The sequence below is a fragment of the Macrobrachium nipponense genome, chromosome 26, assembly GCF_015104395.2.
Source record: "Macrobrachium nipponense isolate FS-2020 chromosome 26, ASM1510439v2, whole genome shotgun sequence".
In the NCBI taxonomy this organism is placed as follows: domain Eukaryota; kingdom Metazoa; phylum Arthropoda; class Malacostraca; order Decapoda; family Palaemonidae; genus Macrobrachium; species Macrobrachium nipponense.
In genome coordinates, this window is record NC_087215.1 from 48,021,165 (window position 1) to 48,038,610 (window position 17,446).

Genomic DNA, 17,446 nt, shown 5'->3' on the forward strand with positions numbered 1-17,446 from the left:
CCAGTAATCTGAAGGAGTTCACGTTTGGCGCAAGAAATGTGCGTGTGTGCGTTTCTTATCTTTTGGAAAGGAATGCGTTCGTGCTCTGCTTTGCTTCTGCGTTTTAGATTTTCGTATCAAGAGTCACATATAAGGTTTAGTTTGTCTCAATGGTATGATCGCACATCGTAACGATTATTGTGTTATAAATTGGATATGGTTTGTCTTGGCCAGGAGCCTTCTTTAATAATAATAATAATAATAATAATAACCCTGACAGCTGTAATATTTAAATGACATTAGGAGATCAGTTATAGAGTCCTTCTCTCCTTGTTTGTCTGTGGTGTTCTTTGTTGTTTAATTTCTTATGTATGACGTTTAAGATCCTTTGCTCAGTGTAACCAAGCAAATGCCGATGCTTTGATTTTTCACTTCTTGCTGAGAATGTTAAATCCGGTAGTTCAATAGGTGATAGTAAGACCTTGTTGAAATCTGTCTAGTAGAAATTAACGACTCGGTACTTATTATAATATATATTATATATATATATATATATATATATATATATATATATATATATATATATAATGCAGTGTTACATGTAATGTATACCCATTATTTCTTGGGCGCACACACAAACGATTACATTTTTATAAGTGGTGTATGGCATGTATAGAATAGACAGAGGCATCTCACTGCTATGGAAAGACACCGTAGAACTTTGGTTTATCCCAATATATTTTTGCTTTAACTACGTATTCCCTCCCACCCACACATTCTTTCCCTTTTATCGCCCTGTTCTTTTTCCTTTTCCTCTTTCTCTTTCTCTCCTCCTCCCCTTCCACCTCCACCTCTACCTCTACCTCCGTCTCCTCCTCCCACTCCTCCAGTATCTCAAACTTCGGCCCAGGGTTTTTGTGGACCTCCGCTCGGCACTCTTCCCATCCTTCGCAGGCTCGCAAGGCTTTTTTGTGGGTCCTGGTCTCGCTTGTGTGTGTGTGTGTGTGCTAAGGAAACTCTCTTTTGCCTATGCTACCCCCTCCCCCTCACCCCTCCTCTTCCCTTTCCCTCTTTTGTTCCAGTTCATATATTTGTTTTGGCCTCTTATATCCTCAGTTTGGGTTAGGTTTTTTCTTTCTACTTTACTAGTTATGTCTTTCTTACTTGTTTTCGTACTTTCTTGCTTTGTTTACTTGTCTGACTGGTTGTTTACACTTTTGGCCTCGTTTAATTGGGCTAGTTGGTTGTGTATTTGTTTGCTTTTGTTTACCAGAGATTGTCAGCCACATGTCCAGATGCTCATTCTTTTCCCCTTGTGTTGCTGAATGTTGTCGTGTCAGATATGTGACTTCATTTCTCGCTTTCCCTTTCGAGATAGACCCCCCCCCCCCCCTCCTTCCCGTGAACTTGTTTTAAGCTTCGTTTCACGACTCTTGATGTCATTGTTGCAATGCCCCTCTGTCTGTCATAGTTATTTTGCAACTCTTCATATGCTTGTTGAACCCACTGTATGATATTTATTTCACATCTCGTGATATCGTGGTTGCAGAATCCCTGTATTATATTTTGTGATTATATATTTTATATTTATTATGTATTTGTGTTTTGGTTTGTTCTTGTCATCAAGATTTCGTAATCGTATAATTTTCTCTTGAAAAAAAAGAAGAGAAACGGCTTTGTGCCTCCAACAGACATATACTCTGTCCTGAGAAGCAAGCGCCAGGCATCGCCTCCCGGGATGGAAATGCGAGTGAGAATAGTTAGACGGCGGCCTGTTCCCTTGTAGTCGAGATAGGGAAGCGTTTTGAATGGATGTCTTTGAGGCTTTCATAAAGTGAACCGGATTTATGTTGTTTATTGTGTTTATTAACGTTGCGGTCGTGACAAATTTCCAATGACATAAACCTTCAGGGTCATGGCCCAAAGAGGGTCATGGGTTGGGTGACCTTGAAGCCACACAATTTTGTGTTCATTCAATTCTTTCATCTCTTGTGTCTTGGATGATAGTTGGAGATATTTTTTTTCTATCTGACTTTTAATTTGATGTTTATCATCCATCCGCCGGTGGGAGAGTCAGCCAGTGCTCAGTTTCCAGGAAAGAAAGTAAATTTGACTTTTCCATATCTAGAAGCCGGTGGAAGGGCGATCATGGTATTCATTTCCAAAGGGATAGGAGCCCAGCAATGATTGGAAATAGTGGGATCTAATCCTGACATTTTGACTTTCTTACATTTCCAGCGATGTACAAGCACTTGGTAGTCAACTTTATGTTATACGTATGTTATGTTAACAGTGGGACTTTAGTGTATTTGTCTGCGCGGGGGGGCGGTGGGGGGGGGGGGGGTGTCATGAGAGGAAGTTGTATTCAGTATATGGTAAGATAAAGAATTTCTTAAATAAATTATGCATTGTTTTTTATCGGTATGTTATTTAAAGAAATATATATATCTCTATATCTATATATATATATATATATATATATATATATATATATATATATATATATATATATATATATTATTCTAACCAAAATTGTGAAAGACTTCGAACCCTACGCTTTTTTTTTCGTCCTTCCCCTCCTTCTGTAAAAAAGAAAAAAAAGTTGTCAAAGATTAAAAACCAAGAAGATTTAGGAGGCCAGTCTAGGTCGTTTTTTGCTTGAAAGAAAAAGAAAATGGCAAATATGTGCAGGGGAAACTCAACAAAAAGCCACGCGAGATGTTTTGCACCGTGTTTAATGAGACGTGACCGAGTATAGCTAAGGAAAACGAAGCTCGTGGGAGGGAGAAGGGATAGGGAGAGTCGGGGTAAGGGTACGGTATGGTCAAGTCCGTAGGTGAGAGAAAAGGTGAGGCTTTTTTATGAGAAGAAACCGGGATGACGATGTTATGGATTGGATCCTGGAGATTGGAAAACATGATGTAAAAAAAAATGGTATTAAATAATCAGGCAGTTGATAACAATGAATGTTCTAATTCCATTTTATTACCCTGTTCATTACCGTAGTTGATTACAATAAATCGTATAAGGTTGCAGTAAAGGCGCTTCTCATGATAGAAATGGTTGTTGAAGTTTGAGCACGATGTATCATGACCGTGGAGTCATTGCACTCTCTCGCGTCCTGGCTCGTCTATCATTTAGTTTCATTCACTTTGTGTAGCACCCCTGTATACCGGAGGGTACTGACGTCAGTGCACCTCACATGGTGCACTGTACCTAAGGATTGCTAAAGGTTGTTAGCAGTAATCTTTTGTCCTCCAGCTGCCACCACTTTTTAAAAGCCTTCGTACCTGACCTCTTCCAATCCCGCTTTCTTCCATTTTGCTATCCAAGTAGGTAACATGGGACGTGAAGCCAGGCTTCGGGAGAGCCCTTTGCAGCAGGAACGCGAGAAAGTCTTGGCCTCCGGATAACACTGAGCAGCCCAAAGATAAATCGAAATTATGGACGGAGAGCCTTTATTTTTTGCGTGGAAATAATGGGTCTAATGGGTTGTGGCAACGAAGCGTACCCTCCGTTGGTTGGACGGTTGATATCTAATGGGTGACCAGAGGGGGAAACGCGACTTGGAAACAATTCCGCTTAGGCGAGGCGCTCTCTAAATAGGCTCGGTAAATAGGCCCATTTGGGTGCCATCGCGGTGGTGGCCATAGATCGGCGGGACTCGTCGGCCGGCCTATTTCTCTCCCTGGCTGAATGAAAGGGAGGGGGGGGGATTTGTTTTTTCTATTTGTAGGGGTTATTACCGTCTGTGCACATATTCGCAAAGGGTGTTTACAGTGTTCCTTCGACCAATAGTTGCACTTAATTTCTAGCATTTTACTTTACTTCCATTCCCGCTGCCTTTCTTCCAACTTGCTGGACCAACTCCTTTAACTGTTGCCTGTCAGTGCAGCTGTGGAGTTTCTCCCGGCTCCACCTGTAGATCCTTATGCTTGAAATCATGTATAGTTGGTTCACTTAAGGTAGATTCTTGGGTGAGCCCTGTGCCTACAAGACGTTTGTTTGGCGGCCGCTGATTGGCGGGGAGCTGCCTACCTCCCTGTACCAGCCAATCAGTGGCCGCCAAACAAACGTCTCGTAACCATAGGACTCATCCAAGAATCTACCTTAAGTGAACCAGCTATAGTATATTGTGAGTCTATTTTATGTTGCTACCCAGCCATCCCCTCCCAATACCCTCTTTTCACCTTCATAAGCAATAAATTGCCTAAAATGTCCCATTGCTTGCTTGGCTTGACCGTTTATAATCAAAATATAAAAAATGCACAGCTTTCTAATCAGCTTTGTAAAAAGTTTCATTTAATATCTCGGGGTATCTTTGGAAAACAAATATATTATCCGTTTTACCGTTTTTGTGTCACGAGGCTTCGGGTGCATTCTCTATAGGAGGTGACGATAATATCACGTCACCTTGGGCCGAGGGTAATGGGACCTGCAAAGTCTCTTAATCTTCGTATGAATCAGGTAGTGATTCACCCATAAGGGAAACCATATCCTATTGTCACTTAGATGGGAAAATGATGAGGTAACTAGAAGTGTTATTGAAGTATGCAGAGGACAAATTAAGGCGTGTTGAATTTGGAGATTTAATTTTAATATACCTGTTTTACGTACTTCTCATTATTCTTTGGAGGGAGACACTGGAAAACGAGAATGAGTGTGTAGTATGGAAAACGAGAATGAGTATGTAGTACGTTTATTGTCAGCGCGTTTCTTGACCCATGGTCACATCATCATGACATCTACGTATATAAAACATGACCATTCGGAGCACATGATTAAAAGAAACATACTATGATATATACGTATATATATATATATATATATATATATATATATATAATATATATATATATATTATATATATATACAAAATATAAGAAAACTTAAAATGGAAACTCAGTTAAACCTAAATACTCGATCACACTTAAATACATTTACACATTAAAAAACGAAGAAAACTTAAATGACCTTTTAATGATTTGTCCCGATGCTATTTTTTTTATAGAGATGTCTTGAAGATGTGACCATGGGTCAAGAAACGCGTTGACAATAAATGCATGTACTGGATGTATGTGTGTTCCTGAGCTCTTCCCCTGCTATATATATATATATATATATATATATATATATATATATATATATATATATATGCAATTGTAATAGCCACAATGCCCTCGTAACTTCTTGAATTTTTTACTCGCTTTACACTTTTTTTGGATACGCTTGTCACTACAAAACCTGAAGATCCAAGTTCAAAGAAATTGTGATGTCCGATACCGGGAAACGAACCCATAATCGCAGTAACCAGTGCCTTTTTAACTCCTCGATTTCTTCACACTTATTGGATACATTTTTTACTTCAAAGCCTTAGATCCAGATGGAAGGTTATGAATAAATCCCGACGTCCGTAGCAGGATTTGAATCCGTATCCACAGCAAGGTCACGTTGCCGATCCGATCTCGAGCAAGATGAAAGTTTATGTCCGCTCAACTCATATGGTACCTTTCGAATTCAGATGCATTCATTCATTAGAGCTGGAACAGACCCAACTTCAGCATTGCAACCAAGGCGCCAATCGTTATAGGTTGAAATATCTTTACAGAATCTACTGGTCACTTGATCAGAATGTATGTAGTTGAAATAACCACAGTGTCCTCTTAACTAGTCTTATATATAAAATAAATATTTATAAATACGCGCACGCACGCACATGCGCACACAGACACACACACACACACACACATATATATATATATATATATATATATATATATATATATATATATATATGTGTGTGTGTGTGTGTGTGTGTGAGTGAGTGTGTGAGTGTGTGTGAGTGAGTGAGTGTAATTTGTCCAAAAAGCAATAAAAACGATTGCCGACGGGACTACAGTGGTGAGGATGGAACTCTTCAGTTCTAACAAATGTATCTGAATATGAAAATATGTATGAGCGGCAATAGACTTTTATCATTCTCTAGGTCAGATCGGCAACGTGACCTCGTCCTGATGCTCTGGATGCGGGTTCGAACCCTGCTACGGACGTCGGAATTTCTTTATAATCTTGCATTTATATCTCATGCTTTGTAGTGACGAGCGTATCCGAAAGGTATGATGAATTCGAGAAGTTAAGAAGGCATTGTGGTTATTACAATTACATATGTATCTGGTAACAAGTGACCAGTAGATTCTCTCTCTCTCTATTTCTTAATATAATGTGGTTCGGATCCCACAATAAGCTGTAGGTCCCGTTGCTAGGTGACCAGTTGGTTCCTAACCACGTAAAAATATCTAATCCTTCGGCCCGGCTCTAGGAGAGTTGTTAATCAGTTCAGTGGTCTGGTTAAACTAAGATATACTTAACTCTCTCTCTCTCTCTCTCGATCAGAAATTCAGAGAAAGTTAACATATTTTTTGTCCTATTTTCCAGGATATATTGACTTCATTGGTGCAGGTTTTGATATTTTCTTTAGTTACGTTTGGTTTATTTTTTTCTTTTTTATGGAAGAGGGGCCGATACGTTGGGGTTATAGTTGTTATTATTATTATTATTGGTTAGCACTTCTCTATTGGGTGTGAAGTGGTATCGTTTGTCGTCGTCGTTTGAGATGGATTTGGATTTCGATTTGGGATGGGATCCTCCTCCTCCTCCTCTCCCCCCACCGCCCCCGCCCCCGCCCCCAGGCCTTTGCCAGCCATGAGACAGAGGACGGTCCCCTCGTCGTGTCCTAATCTCAACCCACTCGGAGGCCCCCTTTTTTCCCCTCGCGCGCCCAGACGAAGACGAAAAGGGGAAAAAATGCTAGATGAAAATTTAATGGGGCGGAGGGCCTCGGTATTTTTTTTTTTTTTTTTTCAGTCCATGCAGCTGCTTTGTTGTTTATATATATTTATCTATCTATTTATCTATCTATCTACATATATACATATATATAGATAGTTGTTTATATATATTTATATGTAAGATATATTAGTTATATGTATAGATATATGTGAATGCACATGTGTATATATATGATATTATATATATATATATATTATATATATATATATATATATATATATATATATATATATATATATATATATATATATATTATATATATGTGTGCACACATTAATGAGGCCAGACGACACCAGGGAATAGTTTAATTCTTCCCATCCTTCCTGGTTTACCAATAGAGCCTTACTGCCACACCTACATATGCTTTGTTTATATACTCTTGTAAGACACCCTACGTCCATATTTTACCAGTGATCAGGAGCACGGAAGGAAGTGCTCGACACAAATGGTTGCAGCGTTCAAATAGTGATTTATGGACCTTTTATCTTCATATAATTATATATATATATATATATATATATATATATATATATATATAATATATATATAATATATATATGGTATATATAAATGAGAGAGAGAGAGAGAGGTAATTTGAACGATTCCTATCAATCCTATCAAATGGACGGTCCTCGCCATGTGAATCCAAGCTTGGCCAAAATAATATTCACAAGGTTATTAACAAATATTGACTTTTTTGTGTAGGTTGGTGTGAGTCTTTAAAAAGCTTACCAAAATCACTTGACCAGTCAAAACCAGATTTGGTGAGAATGTTCCTCGTTAGGTTTGATATTAAGCAAATGTTGTGCCCATTTTACCAAAATACAGGTGGGCTGCCATAATGAAATGGGTCGTGAGATCTTGTGTGCAAGTAAGGTGACTGGTCGCTCACTGGATCTTTCCTTCACTGACAGCTGTTTCTCTCACTCTGTCAGTTTCTGTTTCTGTTGCTTCGATTTCCCATCTCAGGCTTTGTCCACACGGCAGTATCACCTGTCATAAACGCACGTTGCCAACTAGACGCATACACGTCGCAAAGATGTTGAATATGAGTCAACACTTTATCAATAATCCTAATCAAAGCCACGTCAGATTATCCATTATTTGCCAGACAGTCTCCAGTGACAGTCGTTGACTGGTTTTCAACTTGCTCGCGATAATTATTCGGCAAGTTGCTGACGTATGTGTGCGTGTGTTATTGATGCGTTACTTTAGTTTGTGCAATGCCAGACCTTCACGAATTCATTAGAAGTGGAATGTTGTGTTGGCGTGTAAAGGTGTCATTTCCGATTCGGCTTTATTTGTAAAATCTCATTTCATGTTGTAATGGCCTAAGCTGTCATTGGCGGCCGAGTTATTTAGCCGGTGCCTCAGCCAGCGGAATTGTCTCGCGATTATTTTCAATTGTGTGTCTGTGTGTGCGTGCACGTGCCTGCATGCGTGGTGCATTAGCCCGATTCTTCAAGAACGCCTGAACAGAATTTGACAAAACTTGGCCTCTCGAGGTGGTTAACTTTGGGGAAAAATGAAATTGATTGCCATGAAAGTGATCTCAACTCGGGTTAGATTCATATGAAAATAGATTCCTTTCGGGGAGGTCAGTCACTGAATAAACCGCCAAGTTTAATCAAATTCTGATGACCTGTTTGTGAGAGATCACGTTAACACACAAACGAAGCCAACCGGTCGTTGAAACGCTCGACAGATGGCGGATTCGTACGAGGACTTTTAGCGTCATGCGTTTTCTGATTTGTCCACACTTGCTTTGAGTCAAATAAGCTGAAAATTTAGAAATACGTCTAGATGCCAGACCTATTGTACTTCAAGGTATTGCAGTCTAGGTATGGAAATTCACCAGTTAATTAATATGGCCTAGAATTCTGACAACTCGAGAATAGTTGCTTGGAAAACTAGAGCTGCTAACTGGGCTGGTATGTAGGTATCTAAGATAAATTGTGCTTGAATGCAGCAGTCGACGAGGGAATGAAAATGTTCGAGAGGGAAAATAGATAAAATTGAAAGTAATTGAAACAACCGGTATACAGTAAATAGAAAAGATACCGAAATGGAGAAGTAAGTACAACACACACACACACACAAAGGTTTTCAGCACCAAGAATATTGCAGATATGTTGCTAAGTAGATGAGTGACAAGACTAGTAAGTCCTCACATGGTGAAGAAAGGAAACCAAATAAACGAGAAAAACAAATAAGGAAAGAGAGAGAGAGAGAGAGAGAGATTAATAAACAAAAAAAGCCTGCAGGGTTTGTGGGAATAGCTCTCTCTCTCTCTCTCTCTCTCTCTCTCTCTCTCTCTCTCTCTCTCTCTCAAGAGAGGGACGGCCGTGTGGAGTAGTTTTAGTGAGAGCGGAAGCTGCTACAAGAGCTTCCTTCTTCTGGGCATTATAGTTAAGTCTCTCCCGGATTTAGAAGAATACCGTGGAGAAAGAACAAAATTTTATATATATATATATATATATCTATATATATTTAATATATTATATATATATATATATGTATATATAATATATATATATATACATATGTATATATATGTTGTAAATATATATATGTATATAATATATTTATGATTATATATATAATATATATATATATATATATATATATATATATATATATATATATAGTTATATATATATAATATAATATATATATATATATATATATGTGTGTGTGTGTGTGCGTGTGCGTGTGTGTGTGAGGTTGTTGTGGTGTATAAAGCGGAAAAGTAGAAGAAAAATTATATATATAGATCTTTGCACTTTTGCTCTGTTTGGAGTTAAAATCTAAGTACATGGAGAGCTCGCTTTCTCTGTTTTTTTTTTTTTTTTTTTTTTTTGTATAGGTGAATCGCTCTCTCTCTCTCTCTCTCTCTCTCTCTCTCTCTCTCTCTCTCTCTCTCTCTCTCTCTCTCTCTTTGAATGTATTTTGTGTGCGTATTGCATAATGGAATGATTCTGTGTGGGTCTAAAGAATCATGCAGAGAACTTTCATGATTTTCCCTTCGAAGATAGTATGTATAAAGATTTCAAAAATATGTAACGAGAAGGCAACTCTCTCTCTCTCTCTCTCTCTCTCTCTCTCTCTCTCTCTCTCTCTCTCTCTCTCTCTCTCTCTCTCCTTTTTTCCTCTTTTTATTCATAAGTGTGTAGTGAAGCGTGCCTTCTCTATCTTGGGCCTATTTATGTAATTCAGTGACCTTTTGTGTCACTAGTCTGCTTGAGAGAGTTCGGCCCATCTCTTAGACTGCCTTAGATCTTGGTGGAGATTCGTAGGGTCGATGTTCATTATTAGTGTTTATAGACTCGTGTGATTCTGATTCACTTTTGAGTGTTATTATGTCATCGGAGGTTGAAACATGTGGCTATTACGATTCATAAGGAGTAAGTGCTTGGATGTTTCAACTATGGTTTGCATTTGGTGTGTGACTTTTAAATAATTATTAGTAGGTTGCACATATTATATATATATATATATAATATAATATATATATATATATATATATATATATATATATATATATATATTATATATATAGTAACGTGCTGTGGAGTGTTGGGTTGGTTGATTAGAAATGGAACTTTAATTTTAAGTCAGCCTTTAAGGCCACACCCAGCGCCCAGTACGAATACAATAAAAGCAGTAAGTGATCAAACTTACCCTGTAATTACATTCAAACAAAAGAAAATGGAAGGTCGCCAGGAAACCAGTAATCCACAATACTGTGCTTGAATACTAAGACGAAATGTATTTGTAAAAATAAATACAAAGCATTTTACTTTCGTCCATTCCTGCGTGTCCTTGATCACTAAAATTAGTTGAGACACACACCGGTGGTAAAAATAAATAATATAAACCAAATGAAATTGATAAACAGGTTTATCAGAATTGTAGGGGATGTACGTGAGAGGCGGAACAAAACGCTGGTCTTCTTGATCGGGATCTCGAGGAACGCTGGACGAAGGGAATTCGGAGGTCATCCATCCGCACTATCGGACTCTGAAGAATTCTGGCAGTGCTCATTTCTCATTCCCTTTTCTTTTCTCATTTCTTATTCTGGCCCTCTTGCAAATCTCTTCCCTTTAAAGCAAATTATCCGTAATGTCTGTGTTCCCATCAAAGGATTTAACATTAGTGGTTGATCTGTTTTCCCTTGGAGAGTAAATCATTCACTTTGCTCAAGAAAGACGTTTTTCAGTAAAAATCGACCTCTTTATACTTAGTACAATTAAAATTCGATTTCCTGGTCAATAGATCTAAAGTCACAAACTTGAAACGTTAAAAGAAAATAGAGAAAGTCTGCCTCCTCAATATAATTAAGATGTGAGGAAAGTTTTAAATCTTATAAAAATAGAATATAGCGTTACCAAGATCAGGGCCGCTAGGACGATTGTGGAAGGAGCTCTCATCTTTTAAAATGACGCCTTTGATGGGAATATAGACATTACGGATAATTTGCTTTGATAGTGCGGATGGATGACCTCCTCGGGAGCCCGTTCAGGAAGACCATCAATTTGTCCCGCCTCTCAGATCCCCTACAATTCTGCAGAGCAGATTGACGTCATAACGAGTTCGCTTGCTTTAACCTGGGTTATCCGTTTCATTTGGTTTATATTATGTTCTTTCTTTATCACTGATGTGTGTCTCAATTTACTTTAGTGATCAAGGCCACAGAGGGACGGACGAAAGCTAAAAGCTTCGTATATATTTTTACGAATACATTTATTCTTGGTATTCAAGTATAATACTGTGGATCCTTCTGTAAACACGCACACATGCACACATGTGTATATGTATATTCGTCTACACACACGCACACACAGTACACTTATGTGTGGTTGTGTGTAGAGAAAGGGATAGAGATGAGAAAAGTTTCCAAAGGCTGATCCAATCCAAAGACCTTAAACGAGGACACACACCCACATCTTTTTTTTTTTTTTTTTTTTTCATCATTTTTTTTTTTTTTTTTTTTTTTTTTTTCATCCGGGCCATATGTTGACGAGATTCGGTAGTTTGCTTTTACTGCCCCCGTCTGCCATTGTCTGCATAGTGATGAGAGGCTCTTTCCCACGGGCTACTTACACGCAAGACCAACAGACCACTAGGGGATGTGACTGGCAAAAAAAAAAAAAAATAATAAGTAAATAAATAAGTAAAAAATACTGGGCTCGTGAACCGAACAAGATTCTCGAAAACGGGAGGTTTCGAAGCCAGCTAACAGCGATAAAAAAAATCATAGAGGCCAAGCTCCTGAAACCAGGTTCTCGAAACCAGTTAACCGCCATATTTCCGTGGGACCCTGTTGTTCTGTGTTTTGGATCTATTCTACAGTGACGACGACGACGACGATGATAGTGAATATAATGAAATCTGACGCCACCTCTCTGCACCCGTGATATTTGCATCGATTGAAAGACAGTCGTTACATTTTTATATAAAAATAAATCAAAGTAAATTTTCGATGTGCCTTGTTTGTCAGCTCAAGAGAGGTTTTAACAAGGTTATGGATCTTATTAGTAAAGAATAAGATTAAGATTTTGAGATATACCTAGAGTTTGTTAAACGACATTATTGACTTAGTGAGCCAGAGAAGTTGATACAAAGTCTTCTTGAGTATTGAATGAATATGACTTGATATGACTATATCTCTTTTTTCTTTACATTTGTCAGATATGTCCTCTAAAAAATGATAAGCCTTACAAATACTTTCGTAATGAGTTTCTGACTCTTAGTCTTTGACTGACAAGACTTCAAGTTCTTGCTTTGCCTTCTCTCAGTCAGTGAGTTCTTAATGTTTGCTTTGTGCCTTTCTTATGACATCAAAACTGCCTTTGTTCTGTCGTCATGAACTAATAAGAGGAGTATCAGGTTTGCCTCGCTATTCACTAAAGAGAAACTCTGACACTAGATGTGCTCATTCCTAATGAACGATACTAACTATCACTTGACGGAAGAGGAGTGCAGTGCCCCTTCTCAAAGTAGAATTTAGCGCTTGTTAAGTCCAGTTTTCATGAGAGATTCTAACACTTTGCACGTACTTATGAGAGGCTTTGCCATTTTCTATTACATTTTCTAACGAGAGATCCTGAGGATTTCTTTAGGCTTTCCTAATAAGAAATACTAAGTCCTACTTTGCGCGTTGCCTTAAATGGGAAACTGTTACTCCGGCTGAATTTTACTTTTTTCCAAGATGAGACTCTTATACGTTTTAAAGAGGAGAAAAGCTGTGTTATTGTATAAGAGGCTAGGTTGTGGAGGATTTTTGCATAACTTTAGGTGTTAAACATGAATGTGGCAGTGACCATTGTTTTAGTGGTATTTTGCTCTTTAGGAACCCCCTTTACGGAAAATGACTTGAAAAGAGAGAATATATATATATATATATATATATATATATATATATATATATATATATATATATATATATATATATATATATATATAGTCATTCTGCTGATCCGACGACCACAGGTCGCTGGGAAATGGCTCCTCAAAATGGAATAAACATCCCCCCCCCCCCCCCCACCCCCCCCCCCCCCCCAGCCAGTTAATTTTTGGCGTGGGCATGGCTGACCAACGATTGGCCAAACCTCCTTGGGAGAGAGAAGTCAACCAATGACCTGCCTAAGGGGAAAACGAGAGGGTTAAGAGGAAACCAGCGCCCTGACGCCTCTCGGGTGCACTGTTCCGTTGCGGTAGCCGGTCACCGCTAAGTTACTGTACGTAATTACTAGTTTCCTTAGATACTCGGGCCCTTGTGTAAGTTTTAGATAATACTGATCATGTTAAATTCACCCGCTGGGTCTTATTTAAGCATGACCCTCAGTAATGCGGCCGGACAGAGTAAGTAGACCCCGACGGGACGGGGTCTTATGTATATATATATATGTATGTATGTATGTGATAAGTATGCAAGTATTTAACCCATACTCACGACAAAAATCTTCGTCCTTCATAACTTGTTTGTAACGTTCAGCTGAAGCTGTTTCCGCTCCGCCTAGATAGAAAACAGCATCGTGGGAACAGACTGGTTGAAGGGCTGAGGGGAAGAAGGATCTTATTCGCGCTCTCTTATTTATTGGTAATTATTCAATACTGGATTTAACTCGATTATTGGGTTATTGTTTGTGGTTGTTGTCTTCAAAGCTCTCTCTCTCTCTCTCTCTCTCTCTCTCTCTCTCTCTCTCTCTCTCTCTCTCTCTCTCTCTCTCACAAATCCTTTGAGTGATCCAGTGACTTGATCCGCACGTGTTTTTTTATCCGTCCTTCCGTCTTTAGAAAAACCCGGACATTTAACGACCGAGAGAATGACGTTGATAAAGACCGTGACGGAGACGTCTCTGCCCTTATCCCTAACTCTGTGGCATTTCACACACACACACACACACAGACGCGTACCTTACTCTCAAGTTTTAGAGTCGTCACTTCATTCTGTAGTGTTTTTTTGGTGAGCATCCCATCTCCTTTACGTCTTTATTCCTTAGCACTCGGTTATCAGTCATCTTTGTGTCTGTCAACCCCTTTTTAAACAATCATTTGTCGGTCAGTTAATCCTGTCAAACCAATCGCCGGTCATCTGTGTCTCGCTCGACAAATGTTCAAGTCTTATGTCTGCCAAGTAATCCTTTTTAACCAGTTATGTCTTTACCAAGTAGTCCTTTCTAAACAGTCAGCAGTTTGCAAGGCTTCAGGTTCTAAAGAGTCTTCTGCATGCAAGATAACTATTCGTAAACAGTTTTTGCCGAAGTTAAACTCTACAAAGGAGCCGTCTTCCTGTTAGATGACATTCTCAGGCAGCCATTGTCTTTAGAATCGCAAATCAACCCCAGTGTAACAACAATGGGTTCATGAAATGTATTGAGATCTAGAATGAAGCACTACCTTCCAGAATGTAAACCGCAGAAACGAGGAAGTATATACTATGTAGTTACCCGTGCGATGAAGAATGGGATTATCAGGTATTACATTGCTTGAAAACGAATAAATTTCTTAATATCAAGCTTCAGGTCTCAGGGATTTGTAATGCAGCGCCAGGATATGAAAGATTAAGCACGAGGATGTTAATGGTTAAATAAACTAGGTAACAGGAACTGTACATTTTCAGAAAAGTAAATCACCATACAAAGGTTATCGAAACGAAAGCTACCAAAGGAGGTCGGATAATTTATTGCCTTTTATATTACAGAAGATTGGATTTGTTATGAATGGGTTTATCCTGGTCCGCTGGTATAGTGGTTAGTGTCGTGGAATACCACTCAGATGTCGTGGGTTCACGTCTGCTCCAGGGCCGTGAAAAATCACTGGCTCTGTATCATGGTCAGTTACTGCTGCAGTGTGGGGTCTGCGTGGGAGGTTGAATTTCGAGTTAATGGAACCTGTGTTGTTGTTCCATGTGAATAGGTTTCATCTATGAAATATAATAATAATAATAATAATAATAATAATAATAATAATGTGCATTACATCCTTAAAAGTAAATTTATGGGATGTAGATTCCTGAAGAATATTTTCAAGGAAGGTTGAATTATCGAGGGATTTGATCACTTGAAAGGAAAGTCGTTTGAAAACTGCGAGAGATTGTTGAAGTCTTGTGAGGGCGCCCTTGGAAAAAAATGGGAAGGCGGTGGTGGGGCTGTTGGCATTGAGTGAATTACTGGCTCTCTCTCTCTCTCTCTCTCTCTCTCTCTCTCTCTCTCTCTCTCTCTCTCTCTCTCTCTCTCTCTCTCTCTCAGGAATCGGGTCTGAGAGATGCACCCATCTGATTGTCCAGATGTATTGATGGTATCTGTGATATATATACATTTCTTCATTGACCTCACGTCAGTTTTATAGGTGCTCCGTTCTGCCTTCAGGATTGGCCTGTTTGATTTAGCGGAAGTGAGATGGACTGGAAAGTGTGGTAGAATATCATGTATAAAAGGGACGTTGTTTCTGTGCATTTTGGAGTTGTTGTATCAATAATATTATTATTATTATTATATTATTATTATTATTATTATTATTATTATTATTATTATTATTATTATTATTATCATTATTATTATTATTATTAAACCGATGATTGGAATGAAAGCCAAGAGCGTTAAGAGTAACTATGTTCACAGCTGCAGTAAAACATATATGCAGTGTTGGCCCTGTTGACTCCCTAGTTCTCTGGATAAGCTCCTGATAGATGCTTCTCAGTCGCTTCCAGTCTAAAAAGGGGCCTTTGGAGTATTCGGATTTTGATGCTGGGCTAAAGCGGTCCAGCATTTGATGCTGAGAGAGATGTAGAATTAATTTTGGCCAATTATGGTTTCGGTGATGGAAAAAGTGCTTACACTATATATATAGGTAAATGCTCGCATGCCCTACTTTCATGGACTCAGATGAATCTGGAAATGCGTAGAATAGGTGATCTACTTGCATTGTGGGCCTCAAATTTTGTTTTAATACCTTGAAATTTATATAGGTTTATGTAGTTTTGTTTAGGTCATTATAGTAGTAAGAATTGAAGTTCATTCTGTCATCATTGTTATTTGTTAGTCTTAGTGATTTAATAAACTTCGGTGCCACCGACTTAGGTTATTTAAAATGATAACGACTTCCAAGAGATTTTTCTTTCTTTCTACAGATCTCCGTTTTTCATTGTTTCTGTTATTGAATCCATGTTTTATCCGCTTAGTTTGTGACATTTTATTTTTAAAGTTATCACACACTCACACACACACACACACACACACACACTTGTGCATGTACTGTATATGTATAATATGTGTGGTGTTGTGCAGGCGTGTGCGAAGCGGGCTGTGTGGAAGACCGGGCGGCGCAGGAGTACGAGGACCAGTTCACCTACGAGTGCGAGCTCATCCACGTGAGGCAGGTCAACTCCGTCAACGACATCCCGAGGAGAGTCGTTCAGAGTAGGACTCCTCTGGGGACGTCTTCCGCCCTGAATAATGAAGTGAGTTTCGACTTTATTTTTTTACTTTATTTGCCCCTATTTTATGTCCGGTAAGGAGGTAGTGCTGCCAGTGCACCGCATGCAGTGCACTATAGGCATGACTTAAGGTTGTTTGGAGCATTTTTCGGCACCTAGCTGCAACCCCTCTCATTTCATTTGCTGTACCTCCGCTCATATTCTCTGTTCTCCATCTTTCCACCTTCTCATCACAATTGTTTCATAGTGCAACTGCTTTGTGGTTTTCCTCCTGTTCCACCTTTCAAACCTTTCTACTCTCAATTACCCTTTTAGAATGACCTTATAGGCTGGGAAATTCTATATTCCATTCCGTTCCTTATTCGGTCTCTCGTTCCATAGTTATAATTTTTTTTTATTCATCCGTTGGTTCATAATGGGCTGTAATTCGATGAAGTGTTATCTCGTGGTTTCTTATTTTCTTTGGTTTATTACCTTTTGGTTTTGTATCGCCCTTTGCTTTCTTGTTTCCTTTCGTCTCTTACCTTATGTCTTTTGTTCCTTGTCTTTTGTTTCTTAATGTTTGTAGTTTTGCCAATTTCAGGTGAAACGTTGGCATTCAAGTACATCGTCAGTGAATTAATATAGGGGATGTGATTTCTGGTTGTCAAAGTTAGATTTGTAATTATCCGGTAATTA

General features: G+C 38.7%; 1 protein-coding gene across 2 annotated transcripts in view; it reads left to right on the plus strand.

Annotated features, from left to right (window-relative positions):
• Window positions 1–17,446, plus strand: part of LOC135200266 (ubiquitin carboxyl-terminal hydrolase 48-like) — a 414,786-nt gene that overhangs the window by 327,035 nt on the left and 70,305 nt on the right. For both annotated transcript variants that reach the window (XM_064228749.1, XM_064228748.1), the window contains exon 16: window positions 16,620–16,792. In XM_064228749.1, the coding sequence (XP_064084819.1) occupies window positions 16,620–16,792 (173 nt within the window). The remainder of the gene's footprint in view (window positions 1–16,619; window positions 16,793–17,446) is intronic.